The 17,363-nt window shown below is 41.5% G+C and overlaps 1 protein-coding gene across 6 annotated transcripts in view; it reads right to left on the reverse strand.

Moving 5' to 3' along the window:
• Nucleotides 1-17,363, reverse strand: part of LOC133489270 (xenotropic and polytropic retrovirus receptor 1 homolog) — a 246,898-nt gene that overhangs the window by 95,504 nt on the left and 134,031 nt on the right. For all 6 annotated transcript variants that reach the window (XM_061798176.1, XM_061798177.1, XM_061798175.1 and 3 more), the window contains 2 exons: nucleotides 9,073-9,162; nucleotides 5,312-5,409 (listed from right to left, as the gene is read on the reverse strand). In XM_061798176.1, the coding sequence (XP_061654160.1) occupies nucleotides 5,312-5,409; nucleotides 9,073-9,162 (188 nt within the window). The remainder of the gene's footprint in view (nucleotides 1-5,311; nucleotides 5,410-9,072; nucleotides 9,163-17,363) is intronic.

Genomic DNA, 17,363 nt, shown 5'->3' on the forward strand with positions numbered 1-17,363 from the left:
CAAGTTGATGGTCTAACTGTGAAGAGTATCATACCAAGTAAGGAAACTGATATTGAAAAATTCACTAGTCCTATTAAGTTCTGATATCCACTGAATTCATTCACTTATACCTGTTAGTATTCAGGTCCTTCATTTTCCATGTTGTATTTTTAGTCAATGTTACACATCTATATTTGCCCTAAGTACTACATTTTTACTCGATACTTTGCGGTGCATTAACAAGTTGGACATAAATTGGTTTGTGAACCTACTCTAACCCTCGTATTTGTGTGAAAAAAAGGTTTTCATACAATAAACAGCTCTCCATGTTCATATCTAGTCAGTGTTACAAGCGACCACTGGTCAAATAATGGTCATATTAAGTAAACTATGTATGTTTTTATCCCATGAACCCCTAAATGTAACTGGTATACTTCAAAGAAATTTTACTAACATATTTTCAACAAAATGATTAAAGTTTTTAAATTGTTCTTACGTCACAAATTGTGTACCACCTCAATGGAATGACCCATATATTAGTGATGTGTGGTTGAAGCCTCATGAAGCTTTGAGGTTTTATATATATATATATATATATATATATATATATATATATATATATTATATATATGTGTACCACAGCAGAACAATATAATAATAGGGGTGTGAACCACAGCAGAACAGCAGCGAGACAGTCTAGATATTTGACTACAAGTAACCTTACAAAGTCAAAACGTGTTCGTATTTGTGGACGGGGGGGACACCCGGTGAGGACATCCAATCGTGCAGAGTATAATTTGCAGGAGGTTAACAAAGTAGTGTCATTCGTGTTTAATTTAAGTATATCTACACAGCTGACCTGAAGTTGTGTCAGGCTGGTGAAGTGGTATCAGCGAAGTAGAATTTGAGCATTTTTTGAGTTCGAGTACAAGTACAGCCGTACTATATCAGCATCGAAATAGATACCGGTATCAAGTATATGTGCATCCCTAATATACCAGAATTATTATTGCAAGCTTTTTTTTTTTTTAATCTAATATCAGTAACAGATGAGCAGAACTAGGGCTGGGTGATATGGCTGAAAGATTTATCATGACAAAATTATTTTATATCAATCATTATCCATTTATTATTTTACTTATTCAAAATAAAAAGGCTGAATTTAGACAAAAAATAATAATAAGTAAAATACAATCTTTAACCTACAAAGACGTCAACACAAATATGAAAAAGTCAAATAAACACATTGGTCACTAAATTTCATAAATGCTTATTTAAACAAAATCTGCAAAGTATTTTGTAAACAATTACAATGAATTTCTTCACGTCAAGCATGCAATACAATAAACTTCTAACAAATTATTCATTATTCATGAGAATGAACTTTAGGTCGTGTGAACATCTGCGACATGAAATTAACCTGTTGCCCAGTCCAGTCATGTAGAAATATCATACCAGAATATGAAACGCAAGCACTATTCAACCATGCACTGCAGAGTTTGGGTAAGGAAAACAACCCAGTTCACTATCTCCGGTTTTAAGGCTGCCCTGGTACATGTGACAATATGAACCCCAGTACTAAAAATCCTTTCAGTGGGGTTCCTGGTGGTATTCATAATTATAATAGGTATTGTTTTGGGCAAGCTGGGACAATCTTGGAAAATTGTGCTCATGTAGCTTCCACCACTCCAACGGGTCAGACTCACTGTCTGCATCAAGGCACTTCATGTAGATTTCCAGCTCACTTTCAACTTGTTCCTTTTTGTCAGAGAGGAGGCATCTTCATCATCTTGATTTTCTTTTCCGAAGAAACTACCTTACGATTTGTGTTGTTTCTTCACTGGTGGCAGATGTGGTTCATTGGCTACTACTTCTCATGTGCCCTGTTCCACTGATCCCTGTGAAATCTCTGCTCTGAGTGCCCTGGGTCTTCATCAAAATCCCAGACACTGCTCTACCTTTAATGGCCTCTACCTTCTTCAGGCTGATGGGCCATGCCTGGAATCTCGAGCCACAAAAGCAACCATGTCAAGGAGATCATCTATTGCACAGTCAGCATATTTCTCATCAAGTTAGGTCATAATTGTTGTCTTCGGCTCTTGCGAATTGAATGCCCTGTTATTTTTCCTGTTATGTCTTCCTTCACTACATCTGTCAACCTTCTCTTTGGTCTGGTGAAACACTAATAATGAAAAAAATAATAAATTTTATTTATAGGCACCTTTCAGGGCACTCAAGGTCACCGTACAAATAGTTAAAGTAGATGAAGCAGTACAATGAAAATAACTGAGCATAACACCCCAATTAAAATGGCAAATGATATGGAAAACACAGTGAATAGGCTGTCCTGAATAGGTGTGTTTCGAGTTTGGATTTGAAGAGGGTTAATGTGTCTGTGTTTCAGAGGTCAGGTGGTAGTGAGTTCCAAAGACGGGGGGCAGAGTGGCTTAAGGCTCTATTGGCCACAGTAGACAGATGGGCAGAAGGGACAGTGAGGTGGAGGGGGGCAAAGACCTGAAAGAGCACAAGGGTATGGCAAAGTGAAGGAGGTGAAAAAGATATGGCGGATACCTATTGATAGCCTAGAATGTGCCGATCAGTGTTTCATAATGGATCCGGTAGTGGACAGGGAGCCAGTGGAGTTGTTGCAGGGCTGGAGTGATGTGGTGAGTGGAGGGGGTCGTGGTGATAATACGGGCAGCAGATTTCTGAAGCTTTAGTTTTTGCAGTGACTTGTGGGGGTTGACCCTACAGAACGGAGTTGCAATAATCCAGGCGTGAAGTGACATGGCTATGAACAAGGATAGCGGCAGTGTGGTTGGTGAGGGATGGACGGAGAGGATGTTTCCCAAGTGAAAGTATGCAGACTGGGTGATGTTGTTTATTTGTGCATAAAAGCACAGTATGCTATCGAGGATGACACCCAAATGAATTATCAAATGTAATAGAAAAAAAACAAAATTTTTGCTAGTTTGGACTTGGTACCTTTAAGAAGGATTTTGGTTTTATCACTGTTAAGTTGTAGAAAGTTTGAAGGTATTTGGTATGGTATTTGAATGATTCCATTTGAACAAACTGGGTGCGGCCGGACAGGTAGAAACTGACCCACTGGAGGAGTGTGCGTGCATGTGTGCACGCGCGCATGTTTAATGCCAATGTGGTGGAATCTGTTCAGAAGGATGGTATGAAAGATGGTATCAAAAGCTGCAGTCAGAGCAAGGATGAGGATGGTGAGTAGGCCAGAGTCAGCTGCCAGGAGGAGGTGGTTGGTGATCTTTATGCAGTTTCAGTGTTATGGAGGGTGCTGGGTCGCATAAACCAGTCGTGAATTGTTCAGAGATTATTGTAGGTGAGGTGGGAGTGGAGCTGGGAAGCAACAGTCTTTTCCAAGATTTTTGAAAGAAATGGGAGGTTGGAGATGGGACGAAGGTTACTGAAATTATTTGGATCTCACCTTTTTTTTCCCAATACTGGGGTTATGGCTGGAGTTTTGAAACCTGTGGGAACAATACCAGTGGTGAGAGATGAGTGGATGATGTTAGTGATGAGGGGCGATCAGAGACGGGAGACAAGCTTTAACCAGAATAGTAGGGAGGGCGTTGAGTTGACAAGTGGACGGCTTGGAGCGATAGATGATATCTAAAATGCAGCAGGCATAGTAAAACTTGAAAGTGAGTCGACGAATAGGACGGAACAAAGTGAGGATGGCCGAAGGCAGGCGATAGGAGGAATTTGCTTGTGGATCCATGGCTTCACATGGGAGACTGCCACTTATGACTCCCCAGAAAGGGAGTCTTTGAACTCCAGAAGAGGAGTCAAGGCATCATGCAGTGACTCAAGAACATCAATTTCCTGCCATGAAGGGATCAGGTGCCTGTTGTTTTTGTCTGAAGACAAAAATCAGTAATTGCCTTTTGTTGTTCGAAACCCACCCCATCTTCTGTTTGAGCCCCACTTGGTTGATGACTCTTTAACCAGCTAGTGTTTTGGGAGATGGAGGCAATCCTAGGGTTTAAAAAGCTCCCTCTTTTCCTTCCACAAGTAGGAGAAGGCAGAGACCACTTTCTTACACAAGCCCTTTCCACTTTTATCCTTCCCTGCAACACCTGCTGAAAAAGTATAAAAACCAATCTTTTGATAAAAGTTGCATTCACTACATTTGCCCCGCTGTCTATGGTGATGCACACTATTTTTTTTCCCAGTGCCTGCTTCAAGCCTTCAGCTATTTACGCTCCCATGTATTCTTTGGGGAAATATGCAGTTTCCAGGCATCTTGTTTTCAGAACCCAATCATTGTCGATGAAATGAATTGTCAAGCTAAAGTAAGGCTTGCATGAACGACTTGAAAACTTGTCAGAAGTTGTCACAAAGTGTTTTGCTGATAAAAATTTCCCTTTCCACGGATTTGGAATAGCCATCTTGGAAAAGGGTTTTAGGCCCGATAGCATAGTGTAGTGCTGGTCAAGCAAACAAATAAGATGTTTGTATCCATATAAGTCAACTGGTGGTTGTATGTCTTTGGCGAAATGATACGCCACCGTTATGTCTTTATAACATTTTGATGTTTTGTCGTAAGGCGCTGCTGCCGCGTACCTTTCCATTGTGATCTGTTGCTGCTTGTTTGGTGTGCCACTTGTATCGGCAGATGTAGATGCCTGTGGTTTGACACTAATGGATGTGACGAGCTGAGATGGTAAAATAAATTAGTCGTATTACCAGACTTTGTAGGGACAATAATTCTGCATAGCTTACAGACAGCATCGACTGACTCTTGTTGGACTTAAAATATCCCAAATACTGCCAAACTAGTAACGTGACCTTCCCTCTGATCAATTATTTCTCATGCTATCGGTCTAAATTTTTTTTGTTTTTGTTTCAGTGCATATGGCGGGGTTTTTTTTAAAGGACGTTCTGAAAGATGATGGCAGAACATTAAGTTGCTAGGTTCCAGAAGCGTGAATGAGTTTGATGATGTAACCAAATTTGCTTAGCTGGGTTGTGATAGGTAAAGATGGTTGTAGCCTCTGCCTACATCCCGCAGAATGCCTTGCAGTTAAGGATCAGGGTTTTCCACTTGATTTTTTCGATAGAACATTCTATCGAACGTATTTTCTTATAATATTGATCACGTGTCTATCGTGATACACATTGTTATTGTTTTATCACCCAGCCCTTAGCAGAACTACATACATTTTACTACTTAAATGTAGAACAACATACGTTTTACTACTTTTTAATTCAATCACAAATTTAACAGATACAAATGTTCTGCGGCTCCCTTGAACCCAAGGTTCTCGGGCCATTTATCGTTTGTATGTTTGTTTGTTCAAACCTCAAAAAGATGTTGATGGGATAGGTTATTTCTGGGATTGAGTTCAAATATAAGCACATGGTTGACTCCTGCTTGCCTCCATCCATAGGTGTTTATACCTAGAACATAATTAAGAAACAAGAAAATACATGTGAAGAAGACGACTTTATTGAGCTCACAGTGGGAAAATTGACTTATTAGAGCAGCAAACAATAACATACAATATTATGAAAACAAGTATGATCAAAATAAACGAAGTAAAAAAATGTTATCTACAAATAGCATCAAGTTGAAAAAAACAGCAACATTGGATAAGCTGTATTGCACATTGGGTTTTTAAGGTAGAGTGAATATTGCACGAGTGGCATTTCAGTGTTTTTTCTCCTGCATGTGTCCGCGAATGTGTGTGAGTGTGTGTTTGTGTGCGGGCAAAGTTGTCTGGGTCTTTATGCCCCTGGTAGGGTCACCCACGGCAAACAGGCGCAAGATGAGGGACCAGACAAAGTTATGCTCATAGCCCCCTGATGATCATAAATAGAAATTGACTTTGGTTTCCCTTGGCTGGTCACCGGGATCCCCCACCCAGCAAGCGCCTGTAGCCATGGGGTTCGGCCAGGCACAGCCCCAAGAGAAAACGTGGGTCCTTATTCCCATGGGCTCACTACTTGTGGGAGGGACCAAAGAGGTTTGGTGTGTAGTGAGATGGGTGGTGGGCGAAGGCGATGACCACAGCGGTCCGATCCCCGGCTACAGAAGCTGGCTCTAGGAATGTGGAATATCCCCTCTCTGGCAGGGAAAGAGACCGAGCTGGTGTGTAAGCTTGAGAGGTTCCGAATAGATGTAGTCCTGCTCACCTCCACACACATCTTGGGCTCTGGTACCAGTCCTCTAGAGAGGTGTTGGACTCTCTTCAACTCTGGAGTTGCCCACGGTGAGAGGCACCAAGCAGGTATGGGCAAACATATTGCCCCCCAGCTCGGTGCCCATACATCGGGGTTTACCCCAGTGGATGAGAGGGTAGCCTCCCTCCGCCTTTGGGTGGTGGTACGGGTCCTGGCTGTTGTTTGTGCCTATGCACCAAACAGCATGTTCAGAGTACCCACCCTTTTTGGAGTCCTTGGAGGGGGGTGCTGGAGAGCGCTCCCACTGGGAGCTACCTTGCTCTAATGGGGGACTTCAATGCTCACGTGGGCTATGACAGTAAGACCTGGAAGGGCGTGATCGGGATGAATGGCTCCCCCGACCAGAACACAAGTGGTGTTCTGTTATTGGACTTCGGTGCTCGTCATGGATTATCCATAACGAGCACAATATTCAGACATAAGGGTGACTACATGTGCACTTGGCACGAGGATAACCTAGGCCGCAGTTCGATGATAGACTTTGTGTTCGTGTCATCTGACTTGCTGCTGTATGTCTTGGACACTTGGGTGAAGAGAGGGGTGCAGCTGTCAACCAATCACCACCTGGTGGTGTGTTGGCTACGATTGTGGGGGAAGATGCCGGTCCAAATGTATTATGAGGGTCTGTTGGAAATGTCTGACAGACTCCCGTGACAGAGGGAACTTCAACTCCCACCTCCGGCAGAAGTTCACCCATGTCCCGGAGGAGTCGGTGGACATTGAGTCCGAGGGCACCATGTTCCACACCTCCATTGTTGAGGCGGCCGGCCGGAGCTGTGGCCGTAAAGTGCTCAGTGCCTGTCATGGCGGAAATCCCTGAACCCGTTGGTAGACACCAGCTGGAAGGGATGCTGTCAAGCTGAAGCAGGAGTCCTATTGGGCCTTTTTGGCTTGTGGGACTTCAGAGTCAGCTGATGGGTACTGGCAAGTCAGGTGGAACATAGCTATGGTAGGAATTTGGTGAGGCCATGGAGAACGACTTCCTGACCGCTTCTAGGAAATTCTGGTCCACCACCTGGCGTCTCAGGATGGAAAGGTAGTTCACTGTCAACACTGTGTGTAGTGGGGATGGGGTGCTGCTGACCTCAACTCAAATACTCCTCAATTCCACTGACACACCTTCCCATGAGGAAGCATAGTCTGGCAACTCTGGGGCGGGCTCTCCCATCTCTGTGGTTGAGGTCACCAAGGTGGCTGAAAAGCTCCTCTCTGGCAAATCCCTGGGGGTTGATGAGATCTGCCTGGAGTTCCTGAGGCTCTGGATGTTGTGGGATTGTCCTGGTTGACGTTCCTCTGCAACATCGCGTAGACATCGGGGACAGTGCCTTTTGATTGACAGACCGAGATCATGGTCCCCCATTTTAAGAAGGGTTACCAGAGGATTTGTTCCAACCAAAGGGGGAATCACACTCCTCAGTCTCCCTGGCTCTATTCGGGGATTCTGGAGAGGAGTGTTCATCAGGAAGGAGCAGTATGTTTTTCATCCTGGCCGTGGAACAATGGAGTTACTCTACATCCTCAGCAGGGTCCTCGCCCAACCAGTCTACAGGTGTTTTGTGGACTTGGAGAAGGCGTTCGACTATGCCCCCCAGAGGATCCTGTGGAGGGTGCTCCGGGAGTATGGGGTACTGGGACCCCCTTATACAGGCTATTCTGTCCCTGAACGACCGGTGTCAGAGCTTTGTCCGCATTGCAGTAAGTAAGTCGGATTCATTTCCAGTGGGGGTTGGACTCCGCCAAGGCTGCCCTTTGTCAACGAATCTGCTCATAACCTTTATGGACAGAATTTCTCGGTGCAGCCGAGGCGTTGAGTGAGTCTGGTTTGGTGACCACAGTACTACATCTCTGCTTTTGGCAAATGATGTGGTTCTGATGGCGTCATCAAGCCGCAATCTTCAACTCTCACTGGAGTGGTTTACAGCAGAGTGTGAAGCGGTGAGGATGAGAATCAGCACCTCCTCCTTCTGAAACCATGGTACTCAGTTGGAAAAGGGTAGAGTGCCCTCTCCATGTCTGGAAAGAGATACTGCCCCAAGTGGAGGAATTCAAGTATCTTGAGGTCTTGTTCACGAGTGACAGAAAAATGGAGTGGGAGATCGAGAGACGGATCAGTGCAGCGTCTGCACTGATGCGGACTTTGTATCGAACCGTTGTGGTAAAGAAGGAGCTGAGCCAAAAGGCTCACCTCTCGATTTACCGGTCAATCTACGTTCCTAACCTCATCTATGGTCACGAGCTGATAGGAGTTTTCCCCCGCAGGGTGTCGGGGCTCTCTCTTAGAGAAAGGGTGTGAAGCTCGGTCGTCCTCAGAGTCTCAGAGTCTAGCCCCTGCGCCTCCAGATCAAGAGGAGCCAAATGAGGTGGCTCGGGCATCTGATTAGGATGCCTCGTGGACGCCTCCCTGGTGAGGTGTTCCGGGCACGTCCCACTGGAGGAGGCCTCAGGGATGACCCAGGAGAGACTGGCCTGGAGAGACTATATCTGCTGGTTGACTTGGGAATGCCTTGGGATCCCCCTGGAAGAGCTAGATGAAGTGGCTGGGGAGAGGGAAGTCTGGGCTTCCCTGTTAAAGCTGCTACCCCCGCGATCTGACCTTGGATAAGTGGAAGTGGATGGATGGATAGACGGATGGACCGTGGAAAAAAGATAAAACAATATTGTGATCATTGTTGCATGATCATTTTTGTCACAATAATCATGAAATGTTCTTTTGTTTAACCTCTACACTCCAGAATGAATTATATTATACAAACTCCCACACACTCTACATGTGTTTTAACCATTTTTCTAATTCAAGGGTGCTGACTTACAGTATATGAGTTTGTTGAGAAATAGCAAGATAAACAGGGGGATAGAATGGGTGTGTTTGTGTGTGTATACCTAAGAGGAAGAGAAATTCTATTAACAGGAAGCCTCCTCTGTAGATCCTGATCATTGGCCAAACATCAGTGATGGGAAACATGACAGCTCCTGAAAAAAATGTGTATGGATTTAATTGTATAGAAACAAAATTAAAACTCTTTAGAATCTAAAGAGTTTTGAAAGTTTAATTTAAATATGGAGAAATAAATGTAGACATCATTAGATTTTTCTCATGCATTCTTGTAAGCAAAGGAACATCTACACTTTAATTATGCTTCCATGCATAATTTAAGTCAGTGTAGTTGTTCTGTTGAGTGAGGTTTATAATTATTAATTACTTGTGTTGTATCATCAGCGAAAACGGGCTTTCCTTTTCGGTAACAAGTACCCAATTACAAAATGCTATGTTTGCCAATTTGTGAATCAAAGGAATAAATATAGCTCTATAAATTACCTTGTATGAATAATACAAAAAATGTATTCAAACATGCATCATGTAAAGATTTTTGTTGTCCACACAAAAAGTCAGCAAGGGCTAGCCCATTTTATGGCTCCAGCATAAGGTCTTGGCTCCTCACGGCATGAGACACGTCACTTCCGGCTCACAGTGGCTCACGGTGGCTGACCCGGTGGCTCACAGTGGCTCACCGCTGGCTCACGGTGGCTCACCGCTGGCTTGCGGTGGCTCACAGCCTGCTCATCTCAGCATATTGAGGCATATTCGACTTGCTGCTCATTCCACGACATCATATGTGCTTCGAAACGGCTTGTTGTTTTTGATAATGGTGAAAATACAGTACTGTACATTAATACGTGTAAGTGCCATCCACATCTTAATACATGCGTCAGTCAAATAAGACATCGTGAAGTATTGGCTCCTCGCGGCATAATGACATCACTTGTGGCTCACCGCCTGCTCATCTTGGCATATCGAGGCATGTTCGACTTGCTGCTCATTCCACGACATCGTATGTGCTCTGAAACGGCTTGTTGTTTTTTTTATAACGGTCAAAAAAAAAAAAAAATATATATATATATATAAAACATAACTAAAATCATCCAAAATACCTGCTGATGGCCAATATGATACTTGTTTTTACTCTATATGTTTGAATTTTAGAATTTATTTATTTCTTTTTTTAACTTAGAGTATTGATTGTCTATAAAGTCTCTTTGGCCATGAAGAGATTAAGATCAATTTCATTTTTAAATATGTTTTCTATGAGATAAAGACGACATTATGTATTTGTCCATGAGACAGGGTGTATTTATTCCTTATTATGCCGAAAGCCACCAATGGCTCGGAGCAGCTTGAGCATCTGATGTCTAATAATGGCTTTTAAAAAAAAATAGTTGTCAATATACAGTGCTGTATATTAATATGTGTAAGTGCAATCAGCCCCAGCTTAATGAATGCTTTAGTCAAACAAGACATCTTTTCTCATTTTCATGCTCCTTTAATTGCCGTCTCATCCTGCCACGAAATGCGGCACTTCTTCAACCGTGGCTCATATGCTGGGGAATTTCTTGAACTCGAAAGATGTTGTGTCTCCATACGACCTGCTGCTCATTTGACGACATCATATGTGATTAGAAACGGTTTGTTGTTTTTGATAGTTGTCTATATACAGTATATGTATAAAAGCAATCATCCAAAATACCTGCTGAAATCAAATAATGAAATATTTTCTCTTTTTCGTGCTGGACTTCGTACACACTGTTAGACCATATGGTTATACAATTGTTTTCTCTATGTGTTTGAATGTTAAAATTGATGTTTTCTTTTTCTTAAGTGTACTGATTGTGTATGAAGTCTCTCTCTCTCGCTAACCCTAACCCAATGAAGAGGTTAAGATCAAGTTCATTTATAAATGAAGTTTTTAAAGAATGGCAAGATGATAATTTTCTCAGCATTGCATTTGGGGTCATTGTTCATTTGTTTATTAGAGACGGTGAAGGTGAGGCAGCTATTACGTCACCTTCATTTAAACCACAGCACTTCCTCAATATGCCAAAAGCCACCAATAAATATTTCACGTCCTGCATAAATATTTGACGATCTAAATTACATGGGTATTGATCACCCAATGGCCGAAACATAAATTGGTGCCCCTCTGTGACAGTGTTGAATTCTGAAGAAATTGTATTGACAGTCACATTTAGATGGCTTTGCAGAAAAATCGTATTCAGTGATTTAGAGATATCGACATAGCATATCATGGATATTATAGCAGCAATAGTGGAGAGGAAAATTTAAAAAGTCATCAAATTTAATGGGGCATACAGAACGGGTGCCCAATCATAGAACTAACACTTTTCTAAAGAACTAGTAATAAACCCCTTAAGAACACCATTAGTGTAGAATGGTGCTATATGAAGCCAAGCGGGTTTGTCGAACCAGTAGTGCAATACACAACCTCTGAAGCAGCACCTTTATCTTTTAGAGTTTTTTATCTGCTTTATTTTACTGTTATTCAGTGCTTTATATTTTTCTTCCAGTATGTTTGGCTGACATGTCACGTGTTTCTTATAGATCTTTGATCTTGAGACTTATTGCTCAAGTTGGCAACACATCCAACCTACAGAGAACCCGCCATCATTGATTTTGGACTCTTCATCTTTATTATAATCACATATTATGTTTACCCTGAATAAATTATTGCTTTAAAATAAAATCAGATTTTGATGTTGATATATTTTTTTGTATTTGCTTGTTGATTTTCAGTTGGTATAGCTACAGCCATGCTGACTTGTGCTGATGGTAAAATATATCCAGCTGGGATCCACTTGATCCTTGTCATCAAATTCATACCACAGAAAGTCTTCTACTCCCCCCAAAAAGTTACATACATTTGCCTGACATTTTACAAGACAGTTAACAAAGCTCTCATATAAAGATGTATTTTTGTCACAATGAACACTGCTATTAATCAAAAACACATTATTACTAAAAACATGAATATTGTTCCCATCCACATTGATTCACCACACTAAACAAAAGAAAAATGTTTCCTAGCAGTTAATTTGATTCACTTTGCATATCAACGATTTTTGGACTCACTTTTGTGACACCTGACTAAAAATTATTCAATTAGAGTGTTCCTCACCCAGCTATAAAAGGTGTTCCCCCTGTGTCAGTTGTATCTGCAATTATGATAGAAGGAGTCCAGAGACAAATTTTTAGAGGAAGAGACCATGGCAGAGTGGCCAGAAGAAGCATAAGAATGCATGATGTAGGAAAAGGCATAGGGAAACAATGTAAAACCATGGAATTCCAGTGAAATTTACCATGTCATCAACCATTGACTGGTATTGAGGGAGGCCGGACGAGCCAGACATGCTTTGAATCGGAGCCCTGTGGCATCGATTGTCCAAATTTTGTTTAATGACAAGTGAAAGGTAGGGTGACAAGGGAAGACCATCATTGGGCAGACTGCCAGTCCAGAGAAGAACCAAAACCACGTCATCAACAATTGACTGGTATTGAGGGAGGCCGGACAACGAGCCAGACATGCTTTGAACCGGAGCCCTGTGGCATCGATTGTCCGAATTTTGTTTAATGACAAGTGAAAGGTAGGGTGACAAGGGAAGACCATCATTGATTGGGCAGACTGCCAGTCCAGAGAAGAACCAAAAACCACACAAAAAAAAATAAAAATAAAAAAAACAATTTAAAAAAATAAATAAATAAAAATAAATAAATACATATATATATATATATATATAGAGCGAGAGAGAGAGAGAGAGAGAGAGAGACTTCATACACAATCAATACACTAAGGTAAAAATAAAAACATCAATTTTAACATTCAAACATACAGAGAAAACAATTGTATAACCATATGGTCTAACAGTGTGTACGAAGTCCAACACGAAAAGGAGAAAAGATTTCATTATTTGATTTCAGCAGGCAACTATCAAAAACAACAAGCCCTTTCAAAGCACAGACGATGTCATGGAATAAGCAGCAAGTCGAATATGCCTCGATATGCCTCGATGAGCAGGCGGTGAGCCACAAGTGACGTCATTATGCCACGAGGAGCCAAGACGTTACGATGTTTTATTTGACTGACGTATGACTGATGTATAAAGATGTCGATGACACTTACACGTATTAATGTACAGTACTGTATATTCACCATTATCAAAAACAACAAGCCATTTCTAAGCACATACGATGTCGTGGGATGAGCAGCAAATCAAATATTTCTCGATATGCCGAGATGAGCAGACTGTGAGCCACTTTGAGCCACCGTGAGCCGTAAGTGGCATGTCTCATGCCGCGAGGCGGCAAGACCTTATGCCGGAGCCACAAAATGCGCCAGCTCTTTCTGCACCAAGAACAGGAAAACATTGGTGCCGTTAGGTAGAGCAGGTAAACACTGTAATAGTCCATCAAACATCAGCAGAAGAATTGTATTTAGTTGCTTTAAGAAATGTCTTTTCTTTGTCAAAATTGTGCATAGCCAGAATAAAGCATGCTTTTTAACTGGTCAAAGACAATCAAGACCAAAAGAGTGTAAAATGAGTCAAGGATTGAATCTTCACACCTTCTTTAGACTGCTACAGTGTTTGCGCTGTCCACTCGTCCCCTCGTGAACGGTGAATTGAAACAGATTGTGGCAAATCTAACATTTCCCACATTAGCCATGCTAACTAAAGGGCCAATTTATGTCAAAATCGCTTGCCTCATATGCCCTGCCTGTTGAAAGTAAAGTGAGCGTGCTCATTCTGGTGTGTATGAGCAGCACTCTCTCACTGTTAATTTTCATTAGAGTCCCAGGTTTCAATAAAGACTTCAAGGTGTACGGTACGTAATTGTGTCGTCATTTTAGATTTCCCTTTCGCCGCTACAGAGTGATTCAGTCTTTCCTCCGCTTCGTAAAATGCTTCAATTTGGCGCCGAACAGAGACTTCGGAGGACTCGCCGCTCAGTAAGTGGTTCTCTGAGCAGAAACAGGTTATCTCACTTTCCCAGCTGCGGGGTGCGAAGCGTATTACTGTGACATATGTTTTAAGGGGCGTTTAGCAATGTGTGCTGCAATTCAAAAGAGTTCTTCACCAATGCATGAGCCGCTAATCCCAATTTAGTTGTGTCATGCCGAGCGGCGGCGGAGCTGGCTCGGCCCAGGGCCATAGCAAGTCATCTGGGGCCCTGAGGCAAACACAGTCATGGGCCCCTCCACATCCACAATTTACTCAATTATTGCACTTTAGTTCACTTTTGACTAAAGATGAGTTACAGAGTGTACGGAAAGTATTCAGACCCCCTTAAATTTTTCACTCTGTTATATTGCAGCCATTTGCTAAAATTATTTAAGTTAATTTTTTTAATGATGCAACAAGTTTTTCACACATGGATTTGGGGATCATCTGCAATTCCTCCTTGCAGATCCGCTCCAGTTCTGTCAGGTTGGAAGGTGAACATTGGTGGGCAGCCATTTTCAGGTCTTTCCAGAGATGCTCAATTGGGTTTAAGTGAGGGCTCTGGCTGGGCCATTCAAAAACAGTCATGGAGTTGTTCTGAAGCCACTCCTTCGGTATTTTAGTTGTGTGCTTAGGGTCATTGTCTTTTTTGAAGGTGAACCTTCGGGCCAGTCTGAGCTTCTGAGCACTCTGGAGAAGGAATTCGTCCAGAATATTCCTGTACTTGGCCGCAATCATCTTTGCTTGGATTGCAACCAGTCGTCCTGTCCCTGTAGCTGAAAAACACCCCCACAGCACGATGCTGCCACGACCATGCTTCACTGTTGGGACTGTATTGGACAGGTGATGAGCAGTGGCTGGTTTTCTCCACACATGCCACTTAGAATTAAGGCCAACAATTTCTATCTTGGTCTCATCAGACCAGAGAATCTTATTTCTCACCATCTTGGAGTCCTTCAAGTGTTTTTTTAGCAAACTCCATACGAGCTTTCATGTGTCTTGCACTGAGGAAAGGCTTCCGTCAGGCCACTCTGCCATAAAGCCCCGACTGGTGGAGAGCTGCAGTGATGGTTGACTTTCTCGAACTTTCTCCCATCACCTGACTGCATCTCTGGAGCTTAGTCACATTGATCTTTGGATTCTTCTTTACCTCCCTGTGAAAAACCTGTTGCCTCATTCCCAAAAAGACTCATGGCTATATTAGCTCAAAAGGGTGCTTCTACTAAATACTGAGCAAAGGGTCTGAATACTTACCGCTCTGTGAAATTTCATCTTTTCTTTTTAAATAAATCTGCAAAAATTTTAATAATTAGTTTTTTTTCTGTCAATACATTGCTCTGTGTACATTAATGAGGAAATAAATTAAAAATGATTTCAGCAAATGGCTGCAATATAACAGAGAAAAATTTAAGAGGGTCTGAATACTTTCCGTACCCACTGTATATAAATTAGGCCACTTTGTCTTGCTTTTGAAATCTATTACAATTATCTGACACCTCAGGTTAGCCTACTAATATTTACTACCAAAGATTTTGAATATTCATGTCTATCATCAACTAAAAAAAGTGTGAATTTGAGAATACTCTATTTCCTGAGCGACGTTATACTGATGTTAGATGTTATATTGTTTACAATCTACTGTATTATGTCATTGCATTTGTGTATTGTGTTTTTATACAGTACAATACTGTTGAGTGCAATTTTTCCAAGTGCAGACCTGGAAAATTACATTTAAAGATGTTATATTGTGGGCGGCACGGTGATCATCTGGTTAGCACATCTGCCTCACAGTTCTGAGGTTCAAATCCCGGCTCCACTTGTGTGGAGTTTGCATAATCTCCCCGTGCCTACTTGAGTTTTCTCCGGGTACTCCGGTTTCCTCCCAAATCCCAAAAACATGCTTGGTAGGTTGATTGGAGACTCTAAATTGCACATTGGTGTGAATGTGAGGAGAATGGATGTCTGTTTATATGTGCCCTGCGATTGGCTAGCGACCAGTTCAGGGTGAACCCCGCCTCTCGCCCGAAGATAGCTGGGATAGGCTCCAGCACACCCGCAACCCTAGTGAGGATAAGCGGTACAGAAAATGGATGGATGGATATTTCCTGAGCGAGATAAAGTCCTTAAAAATCCTTCTTGAGGATTACCATAATTTCTCATGTATAATGCGCATTTACCCCACAAAAAAATTGTACATAGGTATAGGAGAAAATGAATAAGACTTTCACATTTTATAAACGTATGCTGCCATCTGGAGGTTATGAAAAAGCTGTACACGTTTTATTCCAATATGCCACCGGCCCCTAGAGGTTATGGAAAAGTTGGATACTTTCATTCTAGTATGCCACGTAGTGGTAATGAAAAAGGTGTAGCCTATACTTTCATTCCAATACGATAGGGGTACATATGACTGCATATATGTACAGCTGTGCCCATAAGTTTACATACCCAGGCAGAGTTTGTGAAATGTTTTTCTTTTTTTTTCCTAATACGACTGATGACTGAATAACCATCATTAATTTATTTATGGTTATGTTTTGTTTAATGATCATGCTTTTCTGAAATGCTTGACAGTTTAATTTGAATCCCATTAAAATAACATTTAAATGTGTTTTGCCTGGTCCTTCATGTTTTCTTTAAAGCATTGTACACATCTTACACATTCTGCCTGGGTCATCAAACATGAGCACAACTGTGTTTTTTCTCATTTACTAAATAAATGGTTATGAATTTCAAAATAAGAGTAAGTAAATAAAAAGAAAGTATTATGTGTTCAAATAACGTGCTTAACGTCAGAATAATACTTTGAAGAAAAACGAATAAAATACAGATAATACTTAATGTTTTTATCATATGGGCAGAAAATCATCCATTGTAAAGATGCATTAAACATAGGTCGAAGGGTTTTCTAGAATTTTGAGGTCAACTTTGGGGTTGCCCATTTTACATGGATGCGCATTATACACGAGAAATTACAGTATATCTAGAAGGTGAATCATCTCAACACTTTTTGAAATTGATAAGAACATTAATTAACATTAATACAGTTTACCATTTCAACCGCTTTTATACACGAAACGCATCATTTGTGTCACTCTCGATACAAAAACTGCATCCTCCCCGGCTGACTAACAGCAGTGCTACAGCTACTAGCAAATGTCATTGTATTACATGTTTACAAGGCTGGAAATTAAATCAATCAATCAATAATCTACTTTGATGGAGGTTTTTATTTTTTTTAAACAATTCACAAGTAAAATAAAGATTTATTATTCAATTCATCATAACATTTAGGCCAGGCCTACAAGCAAAGACTTGCTTATACTGTATGTTGGCTGTATTCAATGTCATGTTGGTCATTGAATACATTTATTTATTTATTG

Source organism: Phyllopteryx taeniolatus, chromosome 14 (assembly GCF_024500385.1).
Source record: "Phyllopteryx taeniolatus isolate TA_2022b chromosome 14, UOR_Ptae_1.2, whole genome shotgun sequence".
NCBI classification, from domain to species: Eukaryota; Metazoa; Chordata; class Actinopteri; order Syngnathiformes; family Syngnathidae; genus Phyllopteryx; species Phyllopteryx taeniolatus.